This window comes from Rattus norvegicus, chromosome 8 (assembly GCF_036323735.1).
Source record: "Rattus norvegicus strain BN/NHsdMcwi chromosome 8, GRCr8, whole genome shotgun sequence".
NCBI lineage: Eukaryota > Metazoa > Chordata > Mammalia > Rodentia > Muridae > Rattus > Rattus norvegicus.
In genome coordinates this window covers 27682906-27710649 of record NC_086026.1, presented here as the reverse complement: position 1 = coordinate 27710649, position 27744 = coordinate 27682906, and the positions used below count along the sequence as shown (strand labels likewise).

The window sequence follows — 27744 nt, the reverse complement described above, 5'->3', positions numbered from 1 at the left end:
TTTCCCCCAGGCTTGTTGGTATAATGCCAGTTATTTGTCAATTGCTTGCATTCGGGAGTTCAGGGGCAAGCCTGGGGAACAAAGTAAGGGTTTTAGTTTTGGATACAGAGTCTCATGTAGCACAGGCTAGCCTGGAATCCAAAAAGTAGCTGAAATGGCCTTCAACTCATGATTTTCCAGCTTCCACCTCTAACACTGGGTGATAATTAAAACTAATTCTCCAAGAGGAGGGAGAGAACGAATCAGTTTCCAGTGTGGTGGTTTCATGTTCGTATTCCCGGCACTTGCTAGAATGAGGTGGAAAGATTCAAGGCTAGCTGGGGTACATACACCACAAGGTTCAGGACAGCCTCGTATTCAAGGCCACCCTGGGAATGATGTTCATGAGCGTTTTGGAGTTGAGACAGAAGGATTGTGGGGAGTTACTGATTATCCTAGCTATAGAGTGAGACACTGACATCTAGTTCCATCAGCCTAAAGAGGGAGTAAAAAGTTTAAAACGCTCTTAGAAGCTCTTTTCTAGACCCCCTTTCCAGGTTGGATGCCAGCGCTTTGCGGCACGCAAAACATGCATGTCCACATTTGTCCACAGGGAGGCGCTGTGGTCACCGCGGTCTGGCCGCTCTAGGCAGCGGCCACAGCACCGGAAGCCTCTTCTACACGGGCTTCCGGTCTTTACCCGGGCTGAGAGCTGCGTGGAGTAGGACTTCGAGATGCCGACTGGCGACTTTGAGTAAGTGTTCGGTGGCGGTGGGGGTCGCCAGAGAGGCCGAGTGGGGGCAGCTCTGGGGTGTATGGTGGTCCAGGTAGCGCGGGGCCCGGGACCCGCTCACCGATCTCCTGTCCCCGCAGCTCGAAGCCCAGCTGGGCCGACCAGGTGGAAGAGGAGGGAGAGGACGGTGAGTGCTTGTGCGCGGCCCCGCCCGCTGCGAGACCCGGATGCCCACGCACAGGCTAGGGCCGCTTGTGGCCAGTCCCACCCTCGCTTTGCGCTCTGCCCCTGGAGCGGTCCCCCACCCCAACCCCCGCCATTGGCTTGAAAGTTCCAGCGCTGTGGCTCACTTACCTTCCTCCCCGAATTCCCTCCGGCAGACAAGTGTGTCACCAGCGAGCTCCTGAAAGGAATCCCTCTGCCCACCGGTGACACCAGTCCAGAGCCGGAGTTACTTCCTGGAGGTGAGCACCGTCCATCCCTGCCTTCTTCTCCCTTCTCCCTTCCGATTCTCAAGCCTACTTTCCAGCCAGTCCCATTACCCAGGAGTTAGTTTCTGTGATCTTCCTCCAGACCCACTGCCACCTCCCAAGGAAGTCATCAATGGGAACATAAAGACGGTGACTGAGTACAAGGTAGAGGAAGATGGGAAGAAGTTCAAGGTAAGGGTGAGGTGGGCATATGTGGTCAGCGTGACTTGTTCAGGGGCTCTTAGATCGGTGGTGAAGAGTGTCAGTGTTGCTTTGGATGGCTGAGGCAGGCCTGAGACTCGGGAAGCACTCCTAACTCTTTCCCACCTTCAGATTGTCAGAACCTTCAGAATTGAGACCCGGAAGGCATCAAAGGCTGTGGCCAGGAGGAAGGTGAGAGTGTACTTATTTGGGGGATGGGGGTGTTCCCCAGGACTGACCAGAGGACTTAGGAAGCCCCTTTTTGTTGATGTAGAATAAAAGTTTAGTGTTAGGCCTTGAAAGTTTAGGACCCAGGAGTAGATGAAGTTAAGATTTTTTTTTCTTCTCCTTTTGTGCGCAGGTGTGCGCACTTTTGGTTTGAGATGGTCTCTTTATATTAGAAACTAGACTGGGCTTGCTGTTCCCACATAAGTACATGCCTCTGATCTCAGATCTTCATTGGGATCAACTCTGATGGGCACTTCTGTGACAAATACTGTACTGAGACATATCCAGCCCTCTTGGTTTTTCTGTTTGTAGTTTGTCTGTTTTTTCCAGACAGGGTTTCTCTGTAGCTCTAGCTGTTCTGAACTCTCTGTAGACCAGGCTGACCATGAACTCAGAGGTCCACCTGCCTTTACCCCAGACTTAGGATTTAAGGCACTGCCACCACTTCCTGGCTTGTTATTTTTGAGAGACTTTAGCTCTACAGTCTTCATTCAGAATGCTTCTGCCTCCCGAGTCCCCACTTAGATTCTTCCTCCTTTGTCTACATGAAGAAGCGAGCAGCCTCTACTTACCAAGGGGGCAAGGGCGTCTAGCCGGGGCAGCACTGCCTGAGAGCAAGCACCCCTCCCCCCCAAGTCATCTAGCTCGACATGGCTTCTCAATCCCCACGCCAGTTTAGGGAGGCAGGGGGCTTTGTGGCCCCCATGTTACAGGAAGGAAATGAACCTCAGGTCTAACTAGCTCAAGGTTCCTAAGATCTGGGGATTCCTCCTTCATTCCTGATGGGAGCTGGGCTACTGACCTGCCCAGAAACTGCAGTGGCACAGTTGAGCCCCATGCTCAACTTTTTGTGTGACTTTGGGATCAAGCTCAGGTTGTTACAAGTACAACAAGTAAACTGCACCTTTTCACACTGAGCTACGGCACCAGCACCTTTTCCTTTTCTTTTTTTTTTTTTTTTTTTTTTTTTTTTTTGGTTCTTTTTTTCGGAGCTGGGGACCGAACCCAGGGCCTTGCGCTTCCTAGGTAAGCGCTCTACCACTGAGCTAAGTCCCCAGCCCCCTTTTCCTTTTCTTATGTATTTATTCATTCATTTAGATGGGGCCTCATACAGCTCAAGCTGGTTTAGAGCTTGTGTCTCAGGATGGCCTGCAGCTCAGGATCCTCCTGTTTGCACCTGGCAGATGTTGGAGTGATGTCATGTGCCGCCATGTCTATCTTAGGAAGTGGGTATTGTCACTGTTACCACACGGAAGGCCTCTAGGGAAACTAGAACATAGGAGTCAAAGCCCCGGAATGGTTGTCTGTCTGGGGTGCTGCACTGTGGGATCCTTCCTGCCTTCATCCTCACCTCCCCATCTTTTCCTGGGAGCCCAGAATTGGAAGAAGTTTGGCAACTCAGAGTTTGACCCGCCAGGGCCCAATGTAGCCACTACCACAGTCAGTGATGACGTCTCCATGACATTCATCACTAGCAAAGAGGTGAGCAGGGTGAAACTGGAACCTGAGAAACGCAGAGGGAGTGGGGTGGGTAGGACATAGCAGCCCCTTCTGAGCCATCCCTTCCCCACCAGGACCTGAACTGCCAGGAGGAGGAGGACCCAATGAACAAGCTCAAGGGCCAGAAGATCGTGTCCTGCCGCATTTGCAAGGGCGACCATTGGACCACCCGCTGCCCCTACAAGGACACACTAGGACCCATGCAGAAGGAGCTGGCTGAGCAGCTGGGCCTGTCTACCGGGGAGAAGGAGAAATTGCCAGGAGGTGTGGGCATGGGGCGCCTGGGAGGGGCCTCAGCTGTTCCTTTTGTAGTGTACTGTTTTCTTTCCCTATATCACCTAGGGACAACTTTGGGCATGGTGGTCATTCTGATGCAAGTGTGACTGATGACTTACTCTAACTTGGGTGTGCGTGTGTATATGTATGTATGCACACATACATTCAGGTGACACCCACATATGTGCTGGGCTCAGTAGACCGAAATCTAACATGTCCTGTGGGGGTAACTGCCTTCTGTGACTTGATTCTTGCTATCATGGATGTGTTGCTGAGGGACATCCTATAGTCAGGCTGCTGCCAGCTGGTATTCTCTAGCTTGTAGGGAGGGCTCTGCAAGCCCGGATCACGTCTGCCCTGCTCACCTTGTCCATGTCGTGAGTAGAGACTCTGAAGGGTTGTAGCTTCCTGGATATGATGTGGGTCACCAAAGGGTGGCTGGACGCCTGTCCCCAGGGGTGGGCTGAATATCACTTTTGTCTGCTGCTTTCCAGAACTGGAGCCTGTGCAGGCCGCCCAGAACAAGACAGGGAAGTATGTGCCTCCTAGTCTCCGGGACGGGGCAAGCCGCCGTGGGGAGTCTATGCAGCCAAACCGCAGAGGTGAGGAGGGTAGGAAAACCCAGGGAGCAGGTGGTACCTAGACACCCTGTAATTAGTCCTGCGTTGTGGGCGTGGGTCTGACTACGGCATCCTCCTCACGGCTACCTCTCCCTGCCCTGCCCACAAAGCTGATGACAATGCCACCATCCGTGTCACTAATCTGTCTGAGGACACTCGTGAGACTGACTTACAGGAACTCTTCCGGCCTTTTGGCTCCATCTCCCGAATCTACTTGGCCAAGGACAAGACCACTGGGCAGTCCAAGGTGGGTGAACGGGGCTGAGGGATGGGTAACTGGAGAGTAGGCATCCCCTGACCCACTTCTCACCACCTCCATGTCTGCCTCGGCCCACAGGGTTTTGCCTTTATCAGCTTTCACCGCCGGGAGGATGCTGCGCGTGCCATTGCAGGGGTGTCTGGCTTTGGCTACGACCATCTTATCCTCAATGTCGAGTGGGCCAAGTAAGAACCCTTCTACCTTTCCCACATTCTCCCTGGCCCTGTTATGTGGTTGCCAGGTCTGTCTGAAGGAAGGTCCTTGCCAGGCATGAAGCTACTGGTCCCAAGCAGGCAAGGCCTGGGCTTCCCTGGTATGAGGTAACCTTCAGCATCACAGGTCCCCACCTGCATCCTGACCACCTCTCTTCCTCTTCCCAGGCCTTCAACGAATTAATAAGACATCTGCTGCCTGCTGCTGTTGTCCAGATCCTCAGGGACAGAAAGCTTCCAGTAAACAGACTCCAAATACACTGTGTCCTGCTCGTTTTCATGGGTCTCCCTGTGGGGGCGAAGCTGGCCCCTCCCTCAGCCTATGGGTTTTTTTTTTTTTCGGAGCTGGGGACCGAACCCAGGGCCTTGCGCTTGCTAGGCAAGCGCTCTACCACTGAGCTAAATCCCCAACCCCAGCCTATGGTTTTATTAAAGGACCTGCCCAGGTGGGAGGCAGCTGGCACTGGTGAGGCACCAGCCTTGAGGGTAACTGGAGGACCCTTGCTTAGGATCTGTTGTCACAACATGACATGGGTGGCAGCACATGCTGGGTACCACAGCCATGTAGAGCAAGGGGTACATGCATGCGGCCAGGGGCACAAGGATGTGTATTGTCAGCCAAAGAAGGGCCCCAGCTCCTGCTCAGCCTGCGCCTTATTGGAGAAATTGGGGCAGTGAGCCAACCAGCACATCTTGGCATCCACATGGAGCACTTGTGTGATGTGGTAGGGCGCATAGGAGCAGGCATGGAGAGCCACACCATTGGCCACCAGCACTACCACACGCAGCTTCTGGGCTGTGGTTGAGCCCTGGCACCACCAGCCCCAGGACACTGTCGGTCATTGGTGTGAACAGCAGAGGCAGGAAGCCACCCAGGCCTGCCAGGATCACACTGTAGGCTCTGAAGGCCTCTGGCTGTCCGTCCCCCATTTCTAGGTACTTGACAGAGGCATTGAGATTGTTGTTGCTGCTGCCCCACGTCTGTTGGGCTGTCTCTGGTAGGAGAAAGCGTGGGGGGCAGCACTCAGGATGGCCATGACCCAGCTGACAGCACCGATAGCCCAGGTGCTTGGGTTGCAGGTGACAGGTGTCTGTGTAAAGAAGGGGTGCACAACCACCTTGTATTGGCTGAAACCGAGGCAAGCAGAGGATGCTGCTGCTGAGCAGGTTGCAGGCCCATAGCCATCCCCAAGCTCCAGTTTTCAGGCGGGTGGCAGTAGGCAGCCAGAGAGGCAGTGTTCGTGCATAGAACATGTTGCTGACTGCTGGCTGCACAGAGAAGGCCTCTGTACTTGGGTGATAAACTTGCCCACTGTGGCCAAGAGGAGCTCTGCAATCAGGATGAGCCAGAGGAAGTCCTGAAGACGGATGTACTTGCCAGTAGCTCCCAAGTACTTCTGTGGGCTGGACAAGCTCCCTGTGAGCAGAGTACCTGACTGAGCCACCCGCCTCAGGCCTACTCCTCCTTTTCCATACACCAGTTCCTACAAGTGACACACAGCCTGGTAGACCCCTTACTGACCAGACCAACCTACCTTTAGGTGGGATGGACCAGGGCCACACTGATTTGGAAACAAGGCTGGGTAGGCATAGGACTCTGTACTGAGACTACAGAAGCTTGCAGTTGTGAACTTCAGAGCACTCCCCTTCTGAAGTTGCTAGGTTCCCCCCAAACCACTGGAGGGTACCTAGTACCAGTGAGGAGGTATCCACTTTGTAGCCTTACCACTCCAAACAACCCCACCCCCAACTTACAAACTCTGGTAGCACCCTCCCACCACTCCCTTAATGTCCTGAGTGGGATATAATTAGCCCCATAGAACACACGTCCCACTTCAATGAGCTGAGTGCTGGCTAATCTTCCCAGCAGCTTCTGGCTATCCAAGGTCCCATCTGGGTTCCCAGCAGGCCGGTAATGAGCCAGTCTCTACCTGCACAGCCAGAGTAACCCTCCCACCCAGCCTGCTTCCTCCTCGTACTATCCAGGCTGGGCCTGTCTCAGTTTAGTAGCTGTCCCCACCCCAGCCAGAGAGAAAGCTCAATGTGTCATGTTCAGGTTTATTGGAGGTAACTGGGCAGTTCCTTTATGAAAGGAAACCGGAGTGCACTGGGGCCCAGGGCAGCTTCCGGGCCCCAATCTGGGGCATCCACACATGGTCCACCCACTGACAGGCAGGTTCAGGGTCCTTTCCTTGATGGTGGACCCAAGTCACGGGACCTGGCTCTGGGTCCCAGCTTGGTCTTGACTCTCTGGGATCTGCCATGTGGCTTCAGAGCCTGCCAGTTGCCACTCTGACCACGGCCTTTATTACCAGGCCTCTGCTCCTTCCCAGGCCGCTTCTTGCCCACAGGGCCCCCCTGCCGTCTCCGCTTGGCCACTGTGGGGAACAAGTCTGTAGGGAGAGAAATGGTTGTTAAGTTCCTCAGAAGTAAAAGGTAGGACCTCAGGTGTGGCCAGTACAGACCCTGCCCACCTTCATCAGGCTCCTCGCCCACGGCCTGGCGGAAATACTCTGCATCATCCTCTTCCTCCTCCAGCTGGCTCATCCCCACTGCTTCTGGAGGTGCCCCTGGGTCCTCAGCGTCACTGTCGCCATCGGCCTTTGCACGTGCTCGCTTTATGCCTGCCAGGCTCTTCTTCCTGGAGGACAAGTGTGTCCCGGGTCAGCTTGCCCAGGTGACCAGGATCCCAGCCCTTTCTGTCCCATGCCTCTGCATACTTGTGAGCCTCACGCAGTTCCTGCTTGCGCTTCAAGTTCTCTGCCTGTTGGTTCTGACGCTGTGCCTTGAGCCGTAGCTTCTCCTCCTTCGCTGCCAGGATGGCCTGCAGCTCCTCCTCGGTCTTGTGCACTGAGGAAAGATCAGACTGTCAAGATCAGACTATGTCAAGATCACAATAGGATCCAACACTGCTCTCAGGCTGGCCTCACCCTGTCCCCTCACCAAAATTGTGGAAGAGGACATTGCCGTTCCCAACGCCCTCCTGGATCTTAATGAGCTGCAGTGTCATCCGGGGCCCAATCTGGCAACACACAGACAGGGAGAGAGTCAGGCTAGCCTTGGGACTGGAAGTTTTGAGGGCCACCACGAGCCACTCCTCACCTCTGTGAGTCGGACAGCACTCTGCTGGGCCTGCATGTTCCCTCGGCCAGCCACCGCCTGGGGCAGTTCTGTGGTATTGTGTTCTCCGTCTGGTTCCACCTCACTTTCTGACAGCCCCACACCCCTGTGTGGGACAAGAGGTTACATTGGGTGCTCCACAGGCCAGATCCGGGACCCTCTGAGCTGCAGCCGCCACCCACCCGCTTTCTTCTTTTTTTTTTTGGTTCTTTTTTTTCCGGAGCTGGGGACCGAACCCAGGGCCTTGCGCTTCCTAGGTAAGCGCTCTACCACTGAGCTAAATCCCCAGCCCCCACCCACCCGCTTTCTTACGAGGCCAGCAGCTCACTGATGTCCTGCAATCGGCTCATGTTAGGAAACTTTTCCTGTAAGAGCTTCTTCATGCCACGGCTTGCACCCACGGGGACCACTTTGATGCTGCTGCAATGGTGGGAGCAGAGGGAGAGGTGAAGGGTCCCAGGGTCCCAGGTTAGCTCCTTGCCCTCCGCTGCGCATGCATCAGGGCGTTTACTTTGAGTCTGAGCAATCACACAATCTCAGCAGCAAAGCTCTCATCAGATGCATGGGGTGTCCTACCCTGAGTCCCTCCCACAACACTCACTAGTGCCGGAAGTCCAGCTCCTGGGAGTCGGGATTGTAGTTAATGAGGAGGCAACGCTTGATGGTGTTTAGGTTCACCTGGGGCAGAGGCAAGGGGGCCTGTGAGCTGCCTGTGGACTAAGTGCTGAAACCAGGGGCTGCAACTGGGAAGGAGGGGCTCTCTCCAGCAGTCTGTGCCTGCAGAGGGCACTGGGGTACCTCAGGTGTAAGGGCCTACAACCAAGGTTCTCAGACTGTCTGGAGCACTGGCTACAAGTCACAGGTGCAGGGGCCACCAAAGTCAACCATTAGCCCTCATAAGGAGCCTAATCTGAGAGCCCCTGGTGTCAGGACTGCAGCTGACACTCTAGTCTTGCTAGGTGGCTAATGCAAAAAGACCTAGCCTGGTCTAACATACCACCTTGAATGAAGAAAAAGGGGCAGACATATGGCTTAGTTGGTAGAGTGCTGGCCTACAATGCGTGAAGCCCAAGTTTGATTACCAACACCTAAAAAGTAAGTTGTACACTTCTCAAGGTGCACTAAGCATAGAAGAGATGGAAGATCAGAAGTTCAAGTCCAGCCTCAGCCACAAAGTTGGAGGCCATCTTGAGATGCATGAGATCCTCTCATCAACAAAAATCACATCAACTCTAGCCTTGCCTTTGAATTTAACGTTGCTTTATGACAGTAAATCTCTCCATACAATGGAGACATAACACGTGGTCTGCGATACCTGCTCCCTCTCCAAACACCCAACCGCTCCCAGCAGCTGTCACTCGATCTGGCTCACCGTGTGCACGTTGATGGATGGGAACAGGTTCTGGAACATGGTGGCCATGAGTTTGACGTGCATGCCCGGGGTGCCAAAGCTGTTCAGAATCAGGAGGGGCGGGTGGTTAAACTGCTGCTCGTGCATCCGGTGCCGGCGCAGGGAAGAGACAACATCCCGTATCAGTGTGTACTGAAAGGAGGGTAAAGAGAGGCTAAGGACCACCTGTGTGACTAGGGCCCTCTCCAAGGCAAGCCCGGCTCTCACATCTACCCTTCTTCACCTTGTTTATCTGAAAGGTCAGAGTGGGGCCTCCTGGGAGTCGCATCAGCTTCTGCCAAAGAAAGGTTGGGTGAGGTTGGGGGCTCTGGCTAGTGGATGGGGCAAAGGGAGAGCCTTGCTCCATTGCTTCAGAGCGTTTACTTTGAAGCCTGCATCACAACAGCTCAGGGCAGTGGGGATCATCATGAGACAGGAGCAGTTGGGGCCCAGGGAGGGAACGGCATGGTATGGTGCCCACTCACCAAGTATACACTGCTGTCTGTTTTGCTCAAAACAAGAAAGTGTGTGACCCCCAGGGGACCGGCCACTGCCACACAGTCCTTCAGTGAGTTCTTCTTTCGAACCTGATAAATGGAAAAAGAAATGGATACAGCCGTTTCTATTGAGCAACTGATGATTCTGAGGTATTATTTCTGATCACACCTCCCCTGTCTGGAGGTACTGGGGTCTTACCCATATCCCTAAACTATAGCCCTAGCACTCAAAAACTTTTTTAAAAAGTATTTTTGTACAATCGTGTAGGGGTGCACAGATGGAGGTCAGAAGACAACCCTTCAGGAGCTGGTTCACCCCCTCCACTACGTGGGGCACAAGAATTGAACTCTGACTTAGCAGCAAGCCCCCTTTCCCGCTGAGTCACCTACTGTTGCTCCCCAACGCGCGACGTTATTATTATATTTAACCCGAGACCTCACTATGTAACCACGATGGCTTCTAAGGTGATCTCCCCCTCGTTCTTCTTCCCGATTTCGCCTGTACACCACTATGCCTGGATCAAGCCGTGCTGAGGATTGAGCCAGGGCCTCCCACATGGAAGGCAGGCGCCGTGTTCAACTTCTGGCCCCAAGTCCTCGCCAAGATGCCGAGCCCTGAGACTGGAGCTGAAGGGCTAAGGGATGCAGACCTGCAGCCGTGTGGCGGTGAGAGGTTCCAAGACCCGCCGCACATCCAGGCTGAGCTGCTGGACGCTGCGACCCGCTCGGCCTCGCGTGAACACGAAAGAGTGCGGCTGTGCGGCGTAGGCCTCGAGGTTGCGGAGCTGCGCCTGGGCGCGAGCGCGCTTCTGATGTCGGGACTGCGGGGATGACAGGCAGGCGGTGAGCGCCCCGGCTTCGGTCGCGACCCCACCAGCGCCCCATGCCCGCCCCCCGGTCGCCGCGCCTCACCCGCCCCGACTGCCCCATGCTGCCTGCTTCTCCACGAGGCAGCCCCTGTAGTCGCTTCCGGCGCACACCGTTCACTTCCGTGCAAGAGACTCAGAGAGCACGGAGCTTACGCACTGCGTGGCCAATTTCCGGCGCCGCGCGGTTTCTAGCGCTTCCCACTTCCTGCGCGCCGGCCTCTGAGGTCATCCAGCGGGCCTTAGCGCTGGTTAGCTTAAAGGACCAGGGGATCTTTACAGGGCTTGTAAAAACGATGCTATGCCCCTTTTACGGAAATGGGAGGGGGACGCACAGTCATTGAAGGTTCAAATCCTTATCCTGCATGGTTTTGCAAGGCGTGCGACTCTTTCCTTTTTTTTTTTTTCTTCTTTTTTTCTTTTTTCTTTTTTTTCGGAGCTGGGGACCGAACCCAGGGCCTTGTGCTTGCTAGGCAAGCGCTCTACCACTGAGCTAAATCCCTAACCCCTTTTTTTTTTTTTTTTTTTTGGCCTTTCAGGCAGGTTTTTGTTTTTTGTTTTTTTGTTTTTTTAATTTAATTATGAAACAGGCTCTCACGCAGCCCACGCTGGCTTGCAACTAACAGAGATCCGCCTATACTGAGCACTGGGATTAGAGGCATGTGCCACCATTCCTGGCTGCCTAAACTCAGATCCGTGAGCCTGTGTCTTTCAAGCACTGGGATTAAAGGCATGTACCACCATGTCCACCCCTTCTCCAAATAAATTGTATTTATTTATTTATTATCTGTGGTGGTGCATATGTGGTGGCACACATGGGAAGGTCAGAGGATAACTTTTAAGAGTTGGTTTTCTTTTGTCATATGAGGCCTGGAGATGGAATTCAGATCCTCAGACTTGGTGGCAGTAGGCATCTCTACTCACTGGGCCACCTTGGCAGACTCTCTAAAATGTTTTAAACTATTTATTATTATGCTATGCCCATAGGTATTTTACATGAATAAATGTTTGGGTGCCTGTGGAGGCAAGAAGGGAATCCTGAAGGGGGAAGTGGAGTTACAGATGGTTATGAACTGCCATGTAGGTGCTAGAAATTGAACACCCTGAGCCATCTCTCCAGCCAGTTTTAATGTAAATCAGCTTACCAAGTTTGGATTTCTTTTTCATTTTCTATATATATTATATGTATTATATATAAATATATGTATTATATATAAATATAGATCTCATTCTAGATGGTTGTGAGCCACCATGTGGTTACTGGGATTTGAACTCATGACCTCTGGGAGAGCAGTCAGTGCTCTTAACCACTGAGCCATCTCTCCAGCCTGACTCTCTCATTTTCTCTTTCCTCTTTGCATCCATTTCCTTCTGTCTTGTCTGGTCCCTACACTTGGGGCTCAGCAGTAGTCAAGGGCTGGGTTCTGAGTGGTCCCCATCTTTGCTCCCCAAGATCCTGTCTACAGATGGGCAGAAGTATGGAAACTTGCTTTGGAAGTCAAGTACTCTGAATCTCTTAAACCTTCCTCTTCTCTTTTGTCCCTTCCCCACATATCATCTCTGCTGCAGGACACTTGAAGGGAAGGACACTCACCCTAAGGCTTAGTCTTGTCCCCTCCTTTTAAGATCTCCCTCTGCACCTCCTATTTTGTCTTCCCACCCCATCTGGCTTCCTTTTTTCTTTTTTCTTTTTTTCTTTAATGTATAGGAGTACAATGTTGCACCAGAATCCCAGACGAGAGCATCAGATGCCATTACAGATTTACAGATGGTTGTGAGCCACCATGTGGTTGCTGGGAATTGAACTCAGGACCTCGGGAAGAGCAGTCTTAACCACTGAGCCATCTCTCCAGCCCAGCTTCCTAGCTTCCTATCCAACTATCATTGTAACTCCACATGCCCAAGCTATTTTCCTCTTTCTTCCCCGAACCCCCTTGGGGTTTTGGAGACAGGATTTCTTTGTATAGTCCTGGCTTTTCTTAAATTAGCTCTGTAGACCAGGCTGGCCTGGACTCACAGAGACCCACCTGCCTCTGCCTCCTGAATGTTGGGATCAAAGGCATACACCACCACTGCCTGGCAGCTTTTTTTCATTTTAAGATGTGCAGTATACGGGGTTGGGGATTTAGCTCAGTGGTAGAGCGCTTGCCTAGGAAGCGCAAGGCCCTGGGTTCGGTCCCCAGCTCTGGAAAAAAAAAAAAAAAGAACCAAAAAAAAAAAAAAAAAAGAAAGAAAAAAAAAAGATGTGCAGTATATGCAGGAAGGTGAGCCCACTAATCCTTCTCTTTTTCTTAATTTTTTGAGACAGTTTCATTATGTAGAGGCTAGCCCAAAACTCACAGAAATCCATCTGCCTCAGCCTCCTTAAGTGTTGAGATAAAAGGCATGTACCACCATACCCAGTGAATAGTTAGTGACTGTGGTGGTTTGAAGAAGGCTCATAGATTCCAACTTTTGGTACCCACAGTTTAGGAAGAATTAAGAGGTGTGGCCTTATTGGAGGAGATGTGTCAGTTTGTGGATTCAAAAATGATAAGTTGGGGTTGGGGGTTTAGCTCAGCGGAAGAGCGCTTGCCTAGCAAGCACAAGGCCCTGGGTTCGGTCCCCAACTCTGGAAAAAAAAAAAAGATAAGTTATTTCTCTGCCAATGAAATGAGTCAATTAAAGCCAGATCAGATTAGATTATATTAAATTATTAAATGCAGGTTTCTGGGGTTGGGGATTTAGCTCAGCGGTAGAGTTCACTGGCCCCAAGGACTGAGGCCAGAGATGGCACCATAGTGGGGCGGGGGGAATAAAGAGAGAAAGGGCACAGGGCGGGAAGAGAGAGAAGGAGAAGGGGGCAAAATGTCTAGACTGTATAGGAAATAGCCTCTTGCGGAAGGGCAGCCCAACCCCTGGACTGGAAAGCTCAGGGTTGGGGACAGGCTATACCAGGCTGGGACTGAGGGATGCTGGGAGAACCTAGAAGCCAGGTCTGCTTTGGTGTGCAAAACATGCACACAAGTCCCCTGTCTCAGAGTCTGAAACCAAACAGAAGGGTCACTCCTCTGCTTCCTGCTTATGGATCCCATGTGAGCTCCCAGCTACTGTTCCAGGATCATGTCTGTCTGTGTGTCTGCTACCATAATGGTTGTAGACTCACCCTCTTAAACTGCGAACAAGCCCCCAAGTAAATGTGCTGTTGTGTAAGTTGCCTCTGCCATGCTGTCTCTTCACAGCAGAACAGTGACTAAGACAAGGATCTAAAACAAAGAGTCTCAGCCAAGCTTAGAACCTGGCTGGGTAGCAGAGGGACAGAAACATCTTGCTGACAAGAGAACCAACATAGTTATGAGAGCATCTGCAGGCTGGAGACTAACGAAGTCAACATATGATTAAACATCAAAGAACAACCCTCAGATAGAAGTTCCCACCCCAACATTGTTCCCTTTCGTGTCCTCTAAAACCCTAGCCCCCTGCACCTTGCTGCCATCTCTGCTTTCCTTGTCCTAGTAAGGACTGTTTGTTCTGTTCAGGTCAGTTTAGGCTTTCTTTTATCTTCATATTGCCTCATTAATCCAGATCTAACCCCAACCCCCTTTAAGATAGGGGCTCCCTGGCTGGCTTGGGACTCACAGAGATCCAACTGCCGCTGCCTCCCAGGCACTGTGATTAAGCTTGTGTCACCACATCCTAAAGTTTTCTTTTCTTCTGGCAATATTGGGAACCAACCAAGGACCTTGCATGGGCTCTACCACTGAGTCACACCTCCAGCCCCTCACTGGGGGATTCTAGGCAGGGGCTCTACAGTTGAGTCACACCTCTATTGGCTGCTAGGATTAAGTGAGAAATGAGATTTACCCCTTTAAGGGTGTCCCCAGCACCAGGCATCAGGATGTGCACCAATACATCATCTTCATGGTTGTCTGAGTCTGGATCCCACAAGTCTACAGGGCCGAGGCCCTCCCATGCTCTGCGAGCCTGAGAGAAAGAAGAAACTCACAGAGGGCACTGGCCTCTGTTATCATGCTCTGGAGGCCTGGGCAAGGGGATCTGGCTTTTCTGCTCAGGGTTCTCACACTGGAAATACTAAATATTTACACTTGCTGTGCTCCCAGGCTCCATCCATGCTCTGGGGGATGGGTGCTTTCCAAGTCTCTCGACTTCTGTCCTTTTAGCCTCCCTATCTAGACTGCTCAGAGGCTCTCCCAGTCCTCCATCCTGGTCCTCTATCCCGGTCCTTCAGGCTTTACTCCGATTTTGTGGGCTTGCGGCAAACCTCACTGGCGCCAGCACCCGCGCCGGGCCGTTGGAGGTGAGATCGGGGTAGAAGTGGACATAGGTAGATACTGTTTGTAGAGAGCATCTGGTCTTGTGTGTGTTTGTGGGGGCGGTGGGGAGTATAAGGAGTCTCCCAGGCCTCTTGTTTACTCCAGGCTTGCCAGTGAAGGCAGCCACAAGTGCCAAAGAGAAGACTCTACCCAGTGCTTGGGAGCTCATGCCTGCTGAGCGGCCGCTGTAGCTAGTGCACCTTGCCTCTAGCTCAGAAATTTGCGCGGTTTTCTGTGCTTCAGAGCAGAACCTCCTCAGCTGCTCCTATTTGGTGCTTCCTGTCTCCCGGCTCACTCACCCGCATTTCCCTTCTATGCCACCCTCACAGGCCTCTTTGCTATTTATTCTGTTCAGCACATCCGAAATGAGACCCAGGACCTTTGCACTCATGCTTCCTTCTGAGCAGGTCCAAATGTGTGACTGAGTGTCTGAGAGTGGTGGCATGGGGTCCTGCGTGTGAATTCTTCGGGGCACGAGTGGGGAGTCATGAATATTAACCTGGCTGAAGACACTGTGTGAAGCATGATATGGTAGCACATACAAACTCCGTCATCTAGGGACGGAGAGGCTCAGGCAGTAGGCTCTCAACCTAGTTCCGTAATGGCCTGGGCTAAATAGTGACACCATGTCTCAGATTAGAAATGAGGGGCCCAGCATGAATAAGGTCCAGGGTTCCATCCCCTGTTCGCTCCTCACCCCACACAAAATGGGGGTTTTCTCCTTAAGTGGGAGCCACAGAAGGTTCTGAGGGGAGAGGTGACCAGGCCCACACAGGTGTTCGGAACAGAAGGTGGAGAGGGATTTGGAGAGTAAACAGTTGTTGTATCAGCTGTGGTAAATGGAGACTCTACGCTGCGAGCTGCCGCTCATCAGCTCGGTTGTGGAGCACTACCCTGGAGGTGAAGCCTGGGGATCAATACTTTAGTCCTTCTTTGCTACCTGGAAGTTTTGGTACCTGTCTAGGCTAAAACAGTAATCTCCCTCTTTACTGCAGGTGGCGGCCATGGGGACTGCTGTGCTGCGCAAGCTGCAGCTGGTGCTCCTGCTGGGCGCTTGGAAGGCGCTTGGAGATGCCGCGCGGTGCCGCGTCACCCTTGTTCTGTCCCCGCAGATGGCGACTAGCGCGGTCTGCAGGAGCTCAGAAGCTTCCCAAGACAGCGAACTGGCCACGCTGCGCATGCGCCTGGGCCGTCACGAGGAGCTGCTGCGCGCGCTGCAAAGGCGTGCGGCCGAGGGTGGTGCGCTCGCGGGCGAGGTGCGCGCGCTGCGCGAGCACAGTCTCACCCTAAACACACGTCTGGGCCAGCTGCGCGCGCAACTGCAGCAGGAGGCGGGGGCGGAGCCTGATCTGGGGGCGGAGCCTGCTGCCGCGCTTGGTTTGCTAGCAGAGCGCGCGCTGGGTGCGGAGGCCGAAGCGCGCCGGACGACCGCGCGCCTGCAGCAGCTGGAGGAGCAGCTCCGTGAGCATGCGCAGCTCATGAGCCAGCATAGCAGCCTCCTCGGCCGCCTGCAACGCGCGTGCGCGAGCCCGGAACGGGGCCAGCAGCAGGTAGCTGTGCCCAGGATCTCAGATCCCAAATCCTCAACAGGGTGAATGGTTGGGAAGAGCCTCATCCGCTGCACGAAAATATTCACAGCATCTAGGCTTACATGCACTATTACCATACACAAGGACTTCAGGTTTTTTTTTTCTTTTTTTCACTAGACAGGGTTTCTCTGTGTAGTCCTTGCTGTCCGAGAACTCACTTTGTAGACCAGGCTGACCTAGAACTCAGAGATCCGCCTACCTCTGCCTCCCAAGTGCTGGGATTAAAGGCATGCACCACCACACTGGGCTTGCAAATCCTTTAAGGATTTATTTTCATCTTAATGTAGGTGGACCCATGTGTGTCTGCATGTGTGTCTGTGCACCACGTGTGTATACAGTGTGTATACAGGCCAAAAGTGATCTGGAACTAGAGTTACAGATGGCTGTTGAGTCACCTTGTGGGTGCTGGGAATTGAACGTGGGTCTTCCGGAAGAACAGCCAGTGCTCTTCGCCCCACCCTGTCCCCAGCTGAGGACAGAACCCAGGGCCTTGCACTTGCTAAATTCCCAACCCCCAGCCAATGCTCTTAACTGCTTGCTGAGTCAGCTCTCCAGTCCCTAAGACAATATATTCTTGTAACTACATGAGACTTCTGAATTACCAGCTATTTCTGTCACCAAGCCATTTTGGTTTTGTTTGCTTGTTTTTCATTTTTGTTTTTGTTTTTTTTTGTTTGTTTGTTTGTTTTGAGGTGGGGTTTCTCTGCGCAGCCACGGCTGTCTTGGAACTCACTCTGTAGACCAGACTGGCCTTGACTTTACAGAGATCTGCCTGTGTCTACTTCCTGACTGCTGGAATTAAAGGCATGTGCCCCCACTTCCTGACTTCTTTTCTTTTTCTTTTTTAGTTGAGATAGGGTGTCATGTAGCCCAGGCTGGGTTCTAGCTTCTTGTGTAGCTGAGGATGACCTTGATTCTCACGTTCTGCCTCCTCGGTGCAAGTGACAGACATGGGACAAGAAGCTTGGTCAGCTGGTTTTTCGTTCCGATTGGTTTAGGGGTCCCTTGAATTTCCTGTATGACATAACTGCCCTACTGCTGAACCACATCCCCAACATTGGGCCTGAATTCTGGATTGATGATGGATCTGTAGATTTTTCCTAAATTGTCCAAGGTCCCTGTGCTCAGCAGTGAAGCTGTGATCAATAGCACACTGGGAGTTGGCCCAGCATTCTCTGAGCTCAAAAGCACAGAGCAAAGGAAGCGTGGTGTCACGCAATGACACAGTCCCCAGCTTGCAGGAGGCAGAGGCAGGAGTGTCTTTCAAGTTCCAGGCTAGCCAGTTGGTGTGAGACCCCCCTTGTTTCTCAAACAAAAAGTGACAAGAAGATAAGGCTGGGCAGGGAGGTGGCTCAGGTTGGAAGAGTGCTTGCTTTGCAAGCCTGAAGACCTAAGTTCCATCCCCAGCACCATGGAGGCCCCGGGCCTGCGTGCATGCGCTCTGTGTCTGCTCCAGTGCTGTGCTGGGCAGACGGGGTGACTGGGGCTTACAGCACAGTAAGACACCCAGTCTTTTTTTTTTTTTTTTTTGGTTCTTTTTTTCGGAGCTGGGGACCGAACCCAGGGCCTTGCGCTTCCTAGGCAAGCGCTCTGCCACTGAGCTAAATCCCCAGCCCCAAGACACCCAGTCTTAAGGGAGCAGGAAGGGTGGCAGGGCATCCTTTGCCCTCTGTGCTTCTCTTAGGACGGGGTGACAAAGCTGGGACATTGCTTTGCCTGATTTTCTGTTTATCTGGTAGGGGATTTGATCTACGGATCCTGCCTATCCCCCTGTCTGTGTCAGGGGAGGTCTGGCCTCCTTAGCTGAGGGGTTAATGTAATTATGTCTGACTGTATGACCTCAGGTCCTGCCACTGCCCCTGGTGCCTTTGGTTCCTCTGAGTCTAGTGGGAAGTGCCAGCAACACCAGCCGGAGGCTGGACCAAATTCCAGAGCACCAGAGAGAGCAGAGCTTGAGACAGCAGGGGCCTCCATCTTCTCCGCTGCCCACAGGGCACGTTGCTGTCCCCACCAGGCCAGTGGGTAAGTTAAAGCAAGCCTGCTGGGGGTGTGTGAGAGAGAGATGAGGACCCAGGGGTTCCAGTGCCTTTCGGATAGATGGAAGTACTGGAGTTAGGATTTGGCTGGACGTTTGAGGACTAGGGGAAATGACACTCTTATTCTGACGAGGGGATAAGAGAGGACTATGAGTCTGTGAGAACAGGCTGGAGATGTGCTTTGGTGGTAGAGCACCCAGGTTTTCAGTTGCCTTCCAACAGTACAGAAGCAAACAAGACCAATCCTCTCAGTCACTAGGAAGAGAAAATAGGCATACAGGCACTCTTTTTTTGACAGGGTTTCTCTGTGTAGTCCTGGCTGTTCTGGAACTCACTCTGTAGACCAGGCTGGGATTAAAGGCGTGTGCTACCACATGGGCATGGTGGTGAGGGCCTGAGAGATTAGGACTGCTACTTTGTGTGAGATGTTGGCTCGTAGGATCACGTTTATGGAGAAAAGAGGGACTGGTCAGAAAATGGCTCTTCCTCCAGTGGATACAGAAGGTGATGACTTTTATTTGGGTAAGGGGACTTGATGAGAACCAGGACTCTGATACAATGAGGGGTTGGTTGGCTCAGTCTGTCTCTTGCCACAGGCCCATGGAGGGATTGTGCGGAGGCCCAGGGGGCAGGTCACTGGCAGAGTGGAGTGTATGAACTGCGGTTGGGCCGTCGTGTGGTACCCGTGTGGTGTGAACAGCAGCAGGAGGGTGGAGGCTGGACCGTCATCCAGAGGCGGCAAGATGGCTCTGTCAACTTCTTCACCAACTGGCAACATTACAAGGTGGGTGCTTGGGGTGGGGGTGATGGAGACTGTTCTGGGCAGAAATGATGCCCCCGCCTCTTCCTCCTGCCCTTCTAGGTGGGCTTTGGACGACCGGATGGAGAATACTGGCTGGGCTTGGAACCCGTGCATCAGGTGACTAGCCGCGGGGACCACGAGCTGCTGATACTCTTAGAGGACTGGGGGGGCCGTGGGGCACGCGCCCACTATGACAGCTTCTCCTTGGAACCCGAGAGTGACCACTACCGGCTGCGGCTTGGCCAGTACCATGGTGATGCTGGAGATTCCCTCTCCTGGCACAGTGACAAACCTTTCAGCACTGTGGATAGGGACAGAGACTCATATTCTGGTAAGGAGAGCTTTTATTCTGGTGGGAGGGCAGGGAGGCAGGACTGCTAGTCTTGTTAAGAATAAAAAGCAGGGGTTGGGGATTTAGCTCAGTGGTAGAGCGCTTGCCTAGGAAGCGCAAGGCCCTGGGTTTGGTTCCCAGCTCCGAAAAAAAAGAACCAAAAAAAAAAAAAAAAAAAAAAAGAGTAAAAAGCAGTAAAGCTAGGTTTTCCCTTCTGGGAGAGGCTGAAGGTGGCTTAGCAGTTAAGAGCAAGTACCATTCCTCCTGGGCTCGGTTCTCAGCACCCATCAACAGCCTGTAACTTGAGTGCCAGAGAGCTGACGCCTCTGTGGGCATCTACATTAAAAATAAATGCAAAATTTCCTTTCTGCTGAACTGGGTGTGGTGGTCCAGGGCTCCAGTCCCAGCTCCAGGAGGAGGAGGACTGAGGGGCAGGAATCTCAGGTCATCCTTGGGATAGCAAGCTCAAGGTCAGCCTGGGCCACATAATACCCCGACTCAGAAAGAAACTCCTCTAAGGTTAAGTACCTCACAGTAAGAAGGCTTCTCTGCTAGAGAACAAGGCGCTTTTATTCTGATAGGGGAGCAGGGATTCCAGAGTTCCCCTCTGCTGACTAACTGAAAGATATAGGCACCCTGTTTAGAATGTGGGGGGACAGAGCTGGGCCTACAATCTAAGCACACTCTACCACTGAACTATATCCCCAGTCTATTTGTTTATTTTTGAGACAGGATCTTACTGTGGAGCCCAGGCTGGTCTAAAACTCCGAACCCTCTTGTTCCTCTCTCTCATGTACTGAGATTATAGGTGTGCGTCAGTACACCTGGAATAAACCTTCTCGAAAGGAAACAGAGGCCCTCTCCCCGAAAAAGAATGACAAATTATTACTTTGCAGAAAATATAGGAAAGGCATGCCTCTTATTTTGGTGAGGAGATGAGGAATTAAGGCTATTACTCTGAAGAAGAAAGTGAGAAGCCACAGCCTTTTATTTTGGTGAAGAAATGGAGTATCAGGGCTTCTATTCAATAAGATATGGAAGGTTGAGGAATGCTTGCTTGCAAAAGCTTTGCACAAAGAAGTGCTGGTAGATACTTTTATTTTGGTGGGAAAACGAATGCTGTCTCTTTCTCTCTCCTCTCTCTCCCCCCTCAGGCAACTGTGCCCTCTACCATCGTGGGGGCTGGTGGTACCATGCCTGCGCCCACTCCAACCTCAATGGTGTATGGTATCACGGAGGTCATTACCGGAGCCGATACCAGGACGGGGTCTACTGGGCCGAGTTCCGTGGTGGGGCGTACTCTCTGAAGAAGGCTGCTATGCTGACCCGGCTTGTTCGGTTGTGACTGTCCCATGAGTACCCCCCCAAGGGTGCTCCTATCTCCTTGAGCTGGTATCTTATAGCAACAGGAGGTGTCCATTCACTGTGTCTGTCATTCCTTCGTGCACCTGGCCAGGGTCACTCTCGGGGCCCACCATCCTCCTCTTCTTCCTCCTCTTCCTCCTCCTTCAGGTCCTCCAGGATGAGGTGGTCCAGGTCGTCCAGGAGGCCTCCTTGGCTCAGGCATGTGGCCACTGTGGAGCCGCTGCTGATGTGGGGGTTGCTAGGGTGCAGGACTTTGGGGAGGTGATTCTGCTTCCGGCTCTTGGGATGGGCACAGGAGGTCCCAGGCACGTGGGGCTCTAGGGGAAGGAAGAGTTGCTGACGTCCTGTGAGACCCTGGAGCTAAGAGGGGACTGGGGCTCTGCAGGAAGACCCATTGGAGCCCAAGGACACAGAGGTCAGAGGTCATGAGATCTACAGGTGTTGAAACTCTCGAGGGAGGTGGGAACATGGTCACAAAAACAGACTCACAGGTAGTGAGGACCACGGGCCTAGCAGGCTGGACGCCACAGAGCTTCTGGAAACTCCATGGGAGGGAGAGAGGAGCCATTTCTAGGGAACCATAGAGGATTCGTGGGAGGAGGGAGCAGCCCCCGGGGTCGATGTGCAGGGGATGCAGAATGTAGGGTGCACACCAGCTCACCTCTCCGGTTGTAGCAATCTGCGGCTGAGCAGGAGTGGGTGTGTGTGCTGCGGCGATCCAGGTCACGGTCCCAGCGTGGAGGCAGGATCCGAGTGGGATACACAGGGAAGCCGCACCCATAGCAGGGTGATGGGGACCCCATCTGTGCCCAGCCCCTGGGGGCCAGCAGGGCTGTGAGGGGCTGAGGGGATGGCTGGGCATAGGGGACAGGAGGAGGGGACTAGACTGGGGCTGGGCTTAGGGTGGGCTGGGCTGGGGCGGGGCTGAGGGTGGGCTGGGGTCCGGGCCCTCACCGGAAGTTGTGGCGACACTTTGGGCAGTGGAACTCTGCCAGACCCCACATCTTGTCGTTTGGCACTGGTTCATAACGCTTCCGACATTTTCGACACCGGGACACCTGAGAAAGTAGGAGGAGCCCATAGCTGTCGGGGCCAAGGTGCAAGGCTCAGGCAGGTCTCAGTCCAGGCTAGTTTTCAACTCCTGGCCCTCCTGCCTGCGCCTCTCCAGTGTCAGGCAGGCCTGTGCCTGATAGGTGGTGTCATGAATGCTAGGTTGACACTGTACTAATGGAGCCGCGGCCTCAGCTTTTAGTAGAAGCCCCTAATAATCAAGAGGTTAGGAGGCCGAGCCAGGCATGGTAGCACACGCCTTCAATTCCAGCACTCAGGCAGAGACAATCGGACCTCTGAGTTCCAGGCCAGCAAGGACTACGTAGACAGACTCTCTACATCAAAAAAGAAAAGAGATTAAGAAGCCAGATTGGGGTTTGGTAGGTGTGAAAGCCAACAGTTCAACCTAAGTTCAAGGGTATTGACGTTGGGCTTTCATGGCATGCATGAAGCCCCTAGTCCCACATGAACCAAGTGTGGAGGCCAGAGGATGAGGGGTTCAAGGTCATCCTCAGCTACAAACTGAGTCTGAGACCAGCTTGGGCTACATGAGACACCCTCAAAAACAAAAAACCAAGGGGCTAAGGCGGTGGTGGGGTATGACTTTAGTCTTTGCACTGGGGATTTGGGGGGGGGGAAGCAGATGAATCTTTGGATAAGAGGCCAGCCTGGTCTACAGGGCAAGTTCCAGGACAGCCAAGGATACACAGGAAACTCTCTCAAAAAACAAGGAACAAACCAACCAACCAATCCAAAATGAAACCAAGGGGGTAGGGAAATGGGTCGGTGGTTAAGAGCACTTGTTATTCTTGCAGAAGACCCAGGTTCAATTCTCAGTACCCATGTAGCACTGTGGTACACAGATATACATGAGCAAAATAATACTATGCATAAAAACACTAAAAACTGAATAAGAATTAAACACAAAGCCAAAGGGGTGGAGCAATGTTTCAGTGGGTAAAGTGGCTGTTGTGCTCATGGGACTGAGTTCAAAACCACAGCGTACATGGAAGAAGAGCCAGGCACGGCAAAAAGCACTTATAACCCTAGTTCTGGGGAAGCTGAGGCAGGAGGTTTCCTGAGCCATGCTGGCCAAGACATTAACAGATGAGCCCCAGGGCTCAGTGAGAGGCCCTGTCTCAAAAGATAAGTTGGAGGGCAAGTGAGAAACACCACCAAACTCTGACCTCCACTCGCACATATACATACACACAGATACACACAAACACATACACAAACGTGCACGTAACACGCCCCTCTCCCCCAGCTGATGGCCTTCAGTTAGAAACATAATCGCTGGACACGGGTCAGGAGTGGGGTTTTGGGAAGGAACCAAGCTAAGTCTGGGCTGTCACCTCCTTCCTCTGAGGCACACGGCGCCACCAGACATGGTCACAGGAGGAGCAGGCAAACTGTCGGTCCACGGCAGGGATGAGGTCATCTTGGGCTCTTTGGAACATTCGAAGATTGGCTTGCGTCAGGGGCAACAGAGAGGTGGCTACTGCCTGTAATGTGGATAAACATGTCACCTTGCCTCCAAACCCCACAGTGAGCACATCATCACTCCTGCCCTGGGGACAGTACCGTCCCTGTGTCTCCTCCACCCACACCGTCTCAGTCCAGCCACCAACGCACCTGGATATCTTGGTCCTGCTTCATGTCCTCTGGTGGGTCCTGAGGGGAGACACGGAAGGGAAGGGCAGAAACCAGAAACACTCTCAGGGTGCTACAGCCACGGCACCCATGTTTAGAAGGGGAGAAGCCCCTGCATGGAGCTCCTGGACGGGAGACAGGACTCTGGCTCTACAGCTCTAACAGAGATGAAACATTATTGCCTGTGTTGACAGCTTTCCAGTTAGTCATTGAAGTTGGGTCAGCTGACACAGGCCAGTCATTCAAGCCACTTGGGAGGGTGAGGCAGGAGGATTACAGTAGAGAAGGCTGGGGGCATGGCTTAGCATTAGAGCCCTTGCCTACTATGAAGTCCCAAGCTCAATCCCTAGTACTGTAAAACTAGACAAAAGCGCAACGTCCCAAGTGTCCTTGGGCACAGGATACATTTGCTATGCTCATATCCTAAATGGCCCAGAATCTGAATTCACTCAGTGATCAGCCCATGGAAACCAGAGCCCTGCGTGACCTCTCCATCTGTGGAGGCCACACATGTGACACTCAGCCTCGGATGTCACATGGCTCCAAAAAGTTTTTAAATGTTTATGTGCGTCTTCCCATGCGCATGAACACACGTGCAGTGCCCATGGCGGCCAGAAGAGGGTGGCAGATCCCTCGGAGCTGGAGTGGTTGTGAGCTGTCCCATTTTGGAGCTGGGATCCTTTGTGAGAGCAGCAAGTGCTCTTAACTGCTGAGCCTTTCCGCCCCCACCCCCCCCCCCAACTTGGTCACATGGCTTTAAAAAGCTCTAGACTTTGGGACTTGCAAGCAGCTGGTTGCAAGTCTGACTGGCTGCTCAGCTGCTCCCTGCTGAGGGATGGTGGGCAAGCTTGTCTCTCTTCGAGGGGCCTCACCCACCGAGGGGCCTCTCAGAGGCCAAGTTTCATGCTAAGTGGTTAGAATTTGAATCCCTGAAGTCGGGACATGACCCTGGGCTGTGTTTTTGTGTAACTGGATTGCCTCCTGGGACCATGAGCAGAGGTAGGAAATGAACGCAGGCCTGGAGGCCATGGGAGCGCTCCATGAAGGCTACTTCCTGTTACTATTATTATTTTGTCATATTGTTTATAGACCTAAACCTAAACAATATTATTGGTAGGAGTCTTTCGGATGCCCAGCACGGTGGTGCATGTCTTGATTCCCAGCTCTTAGTAAGTAGAGGCAAGTGGATCTCTGTGAGCTCAAAGCCAGCCTGGTATATAGTGAATTTGAGGGCAGTCCAGGGCTGGGCTACATAAGGACTCTGTCTTAATACAAAACAAAATCCGGTATGTTTTTCAAGCAAACAGAATGCCCAGGGTACCAGCTACAGAAGGAGAAGCAAAGCAACCATATTGCCTTAATTCTCTCATCCCTCCATTCAGACTTCTTTCCTGCCCAGGTCTGCCCAGCCAGCCTTTCTTCTAATGCAAAGCTTTGAGCTTTCCTGTACATCCAGGACCTACTTATTCTGCTGTCCTGTCTCCTCCATTTGAGGTAATCAGCACATGTAATGAGCACCTACTGTTTGCGGGCTGCTTGAGAGAGGGAAGAACCCTAGACGGTGAGTTCCCTTCTGCCCAAGAGAAGTGGGGACTCTCCCTTTCCTTTGGGGAGAGGGGGAGGGTAGGTTACCTGAGCGTCCAAATCGTTGCTCAGCTCCTGTCCATCTTTCTGCTTGACACCTAGTGGGAGAATATGGGAGGGGCTCTTGAAGGGTGTAGGAGTTCCGGGCGATGGACAGCCAGGGTCGCTAAAGCGCTACAGCAATTCTTAAACCACACCCACTCAGTGTCCCCCAGGGCTGACTCACCGTACACGATAGAGCGCCCAACTCCAGTGTGGTCGCTGCCAAACTTCCTCATAAGAGCCCCTGCCTTCTTGGGGGACACTTTTCCATGAAACTTCTCCCGGAGGCGCCTGACGCTCTTCTCCAACTGGGATGGAGGGGGAATGAGCTCTGATGTCGGGGGCGACGGGAAGAAGCGCCTGCACCTTCATTCTCCTGAACTTGACCCTGGCTTCTGGCCTCCGCATCCCCATCCCCCCACCTCCCTTTAAACCATTTCCCGGAAAAATCCAAAGTTCTCCAGGCTTTGGGGGATGGTGGAGACTGCGGCGTGTCCCAGTCCCCCCTGTGCGAATTTGGGGTCTGGCGGTGTGTGTGTGTGTGTGTGTGTGTGTGTGTGTGTGTGTGTCGGGATGCAGGCCAGGTTACCCCCTTTCCTTCTGACCCCTGACCCTAGAGCCCCCCTGTGCCCAGGGATGGAGGAGGGAGGCAGCCCGGGGGGCAGAAGTGTTCCCGGGTGCCCTTTTCCGCGGGGCTTGTCGCCGGTGGCGCGGCTGTCCTACCTCCACGCCATCCTGAGCCATGGTGGCTGAAGCACACCTGGCCGCGCCTGGGTCCGGGCCTCGCAAGCCTGGGTGGCGTCGGCGCAGCTCCGCCTCCCTCGGGCCCCTCTTTCAGTTTCGTTTCTGACCGAAGCTGGGGACCCTGAGGAGACCCCGCCCAGGCCTTGTCCACGCGTCTGCTCGCGCGCCCTGTAGTGCTCCCGGCTGGTGCTCCCGGGCCTCGGCGCGCGCCTCACCGCGTCCTGCGCAGCAGCGCGGCGGGGCCGGGGATGCAGCGCGCGGCCTCTGCAGTCGGTCACATGTCCCCACGCTGCGCGGGGTCCGCGTCTTCACGTCCCCCGTGGGGGCGGAGCCGCACCGCAGCTTGGTGCTCCCGCGCTGCTCCTCCTATGCAGAACCCGAAGCTTCTTCGGACCCCCCGGGGCGTTCTGCTAGGCTCAGCAGCTCTAACCCTCACAGGCATCTCTCTCTCTCTCTAGCTTCCCTACTCCCAGCCTCAGTTTCCTATTCTGTAAAATGGGCATGCAAGATAGGCATGGTGACACACACCTGTCACTCCAGCATTTGGAAGGTGGAGGCATAAAGATCAGGAGTTCAAGGTTGTCCTAGGCTATATGTGACCCAGTTTCAAAAAAGAAAAAAGAAATACCCTAAGATAAAATGAGAGAACCGTTTTTTTCCCTTCTTTTTTTTTTTTTTTTGGCAAGCTTTGCAGACTTCTCCAGAGAATGGGCCCCAGATTCTAAGAGGTCTGGGTTGTTTTTTGTTTGTTTGTTTGTTTTTTTGTTTGTTCCGTTTTGTTTTTGTTTTTGTTTTTTTTGGATTTAAATGCCTTCTTCCCCGTGTCTTCCTTATCCCCTGGTACAGGGGTGGGGTCTCACTATGATCCAGGAGCACAGAAATCTTTGCTGGGTGGTCTGGTTCCCATCGTCAATAAAGGTGGCTGCCACAGGTGCAGATATGGTTTAAAGGTGAACCGGAAACCGACTCCAGAGAAGAGGAAATGGAAACTGATCTACCCTCCCCTTCAGCCTCTTCCCCAGGGCCCTGAAGTTTTCAATGGCGGCCCCTACACTCCAGGTTACTCTGGAACTTTCTATATAGCTGAGGGTGACTTTGAACTCACCATCCTCAAGCTTCCATTTTCTGAATGCTGCGGGTCTCATTGTATAGCCCTGGCTGTCCTTAAACGTATGGTGTGGTGGTCCTCCATACTCCCTAGTAGTCTCCCTAGTACTGAGATTACGGATGTGAGCCACCATACTTGGTTTTCCCACATAGCACAATGTGGGACATAGATATTGCATCAGTCACTGGGTGACCTTTGAAGTGTCATGCAGGTTGGAGGCAGAGTCAAAATGTGAAGAGAAGCTGACTCCTGGCCCCTAACGCCTTTGTAGACTTCTGACTCCAAGGAATCCACATTGCAAATCTAAAGGCTGAGAATCATGTGGGCAGCAGGCCCTGGTTTCCACCCAAGCCTGAAAGGAACATGCCCAAATGGAAAGTCATCGATAAGTTATACTGAAATACTATCACTGTTATGGAAAATGGAATCGAAGTTCCTCACAGAATAGAATGAGTGTAAGATCTGACAACTCTTGGGGAACATGCCTGTAGGAAGGGAAACCAGCATGTTAAAAAACGCCTGATGTATTGTTCACAAGAGCCAAGACATAGAATCAAATGCCCACGAATAGGTGAACTGGATAAAGAAAACATAGCATGTGCACACCATGAAATATTCCTCACCCACAAGAAAGAGGAAGCCTTATTATTTGCTGTAATAGGTATAAGGTTGGAGGACATTATGTCAAGGTGCATAAGATCTCAGCCAGTGGAAACTAAAGAAAGTGTTGGAGAAGCAGAGAGAGGTGCAGGGCAGAGGTTGGAAGGTGGAGGCAC

General features: G+C 52.9%; 4 protein-coding genes and 2 non-coding genes across 13 annotated transcripts; 2 read left to right on the top strand and 4 right to left on the bottom strand.

Moving 5' to 3' along the window:
• The first annotated feature begins 703 nt into the window (after nucleotides 1-703).
• On the top strand, nucleotides 704-4736 carry Eif3g (eukaryotic translation initiation factor 3, subunit G). Its single transcript, NM_001013095.1, has 11 exons — nucleotides 704-733; nucleotides 853-899; nucleotides 1093-1176; nucleotides 1286-1374; nucleotides 1516-1575; nucleotides 2989-3093; nucleotides 3186-3375; nucleotides 3882-3989; nucleotides 4118-4254; nucleotides 4345-4451; nucleotides 4647-4736. Exons 1-11 carry the CDS (start codon nucleotides 714-716, stop codon nucleotides 4660-4662), a joined length of 963 nt encoding a protein of 320 aa, NP_001013113.1. The 5' UTR covers nucleotides 704-713; the 3' UTR covers nucleotides 4663-4736.
• Nucleotides 4737-6522: 1786 nt separating this feature from the next.
• On the bottom strand, nucleotides 6523-10503 carry Ppan (peter pan homolog). Of its 2 annotated transcripts, NM_001011980.1 has the most exons (12): nucleotides 10398-10503; nucleotides 10136-10306; nucleotides 9474-9575; nucleotides 9233-9283; nucleotides 8971-9141; nucleotides 8200-8276; nucleotides 7911-8018; nucleotides 7581-7704; nucleotides 7422-7500; nucleotides 7199-7328; nucleotides 6953-7119; nucleotides 6523-6871 (listed from the first exon to the last, which is right to left on the bottom strand). In NM_001011980.1, the coding sequence occupies exons 1-12, from the start codon at nucleotides 10413-10415 to the stop codon at nucleotides 6657-6659; spliced, it is 1413 nt and encodes a 470-aa protein (NP_001011980.1). In that variant the 5' UTR covers nucleotides 10416-10503; the 3' UTR covers nucleotides 6523-6656. The 2 variants fall into 2 exon arrangements, with proteins under 2 accessions (NP_001011980.1, XP_038936908.1); XM_039080980.2 differs by lacking the exons at nucleotides 10136-10306; nucleotides 10398-10503 and having other exon boundaries at nucleotides 8971-9163; nucleotides 9474-9562.
• Nucleotides 8087-8166, bottom strand: LOC120094528 (small nucleolar RNA U105B). Its single transcript, XR_005488821.1, has one exon. It is a non-coding gene; the product is annotated as a small nucleolar RNA U105B (small nucleolar RNA).
• LOC120094524 (small nucleolar RNA SNORD105) lies at nucleotides 9344-9427 on the bottom strand. The gene has a single exon (XR_005488818.1). It is a non-coding gene; the product is annotated as a small nucleolar RNA SNORD105 (small nucleolar RNA).
• A 3974-nt stretch (nucleotides 10504-14477) lies between the features above and the next one.
• On the top strand, nucleotides 14478-20846 carry Angptl6 (angiopoietin-like 6). 4 transcript variants are annotated; one of them, XM_063265038.1, is made up of 6 exons: nucleotides 14478-14648; nucleotides 15660-15920; nucleotides 18098-18275; nucleotides 18886-19073; nucleotides 19152-19422; nucleotides 20577-20846. In XM_063265038.1, exons 2-6 carry the CDS (start codon nucleotides 15669-15671, stop codon nucleotides 20765-20767), a joined length of 1080 nt encoding a protein of 359 aa, XP_063121108.1. In that variant the 5' UTR covers nucleotides 14478-14648; nucleotides 15660-15668; the 3' UTR covers nucleotides 20768-20846.
• On the bottom strand, nucleotides 20381-27090 carry Shfl (shiftless antiviral inhibitor of ribosomal frameshifting). Of its 4 annotated transcripts, none has more exons than XM_039081925.2 (9): nucleotides 25840-27090; nucleotides 25301-25424; nucleotides 25123-25172; nucleotides 23473-23511; nucleotides 23193-23342; nucleotides 21742-21845; nucleotides 21449-21641; nucleotides 21277-21357; nucleotides 20393-21104 (listed from the first exon to the last, which is right to left on the bottom strand). In XM_039081925.2, the coding sequence occupies exons 1-9, from the start codon at nucleotides 25858-25860 to the stop codon at nucleotides 20982-20984; spliced, it is 885 nt and encodes a 294-aa protein (XP_038937853.1). In that variant the 5' UTR covers nucleotides 25861-27090; the 3' UTR covers nucleotides 20393-20981. The 4 variants fall into 4 exon arrangements, with proteins under 4 accessions (NP_001381304.1, XP_038937853.1, XP_038937854.1 ...); XM_039081926.2 differs by having other exon boundaries at nucleotides 21449-21603; NM_001394375.1 differs by lacking the exon at nucleotides 21277-21357 and having other exon boundaries at nucleotides 20381-21104; nucleotides 21449-21603; nucleotides 25840-26140.
• Nucleotides 27091-27744: the final 654 nt, after the last annotated feature.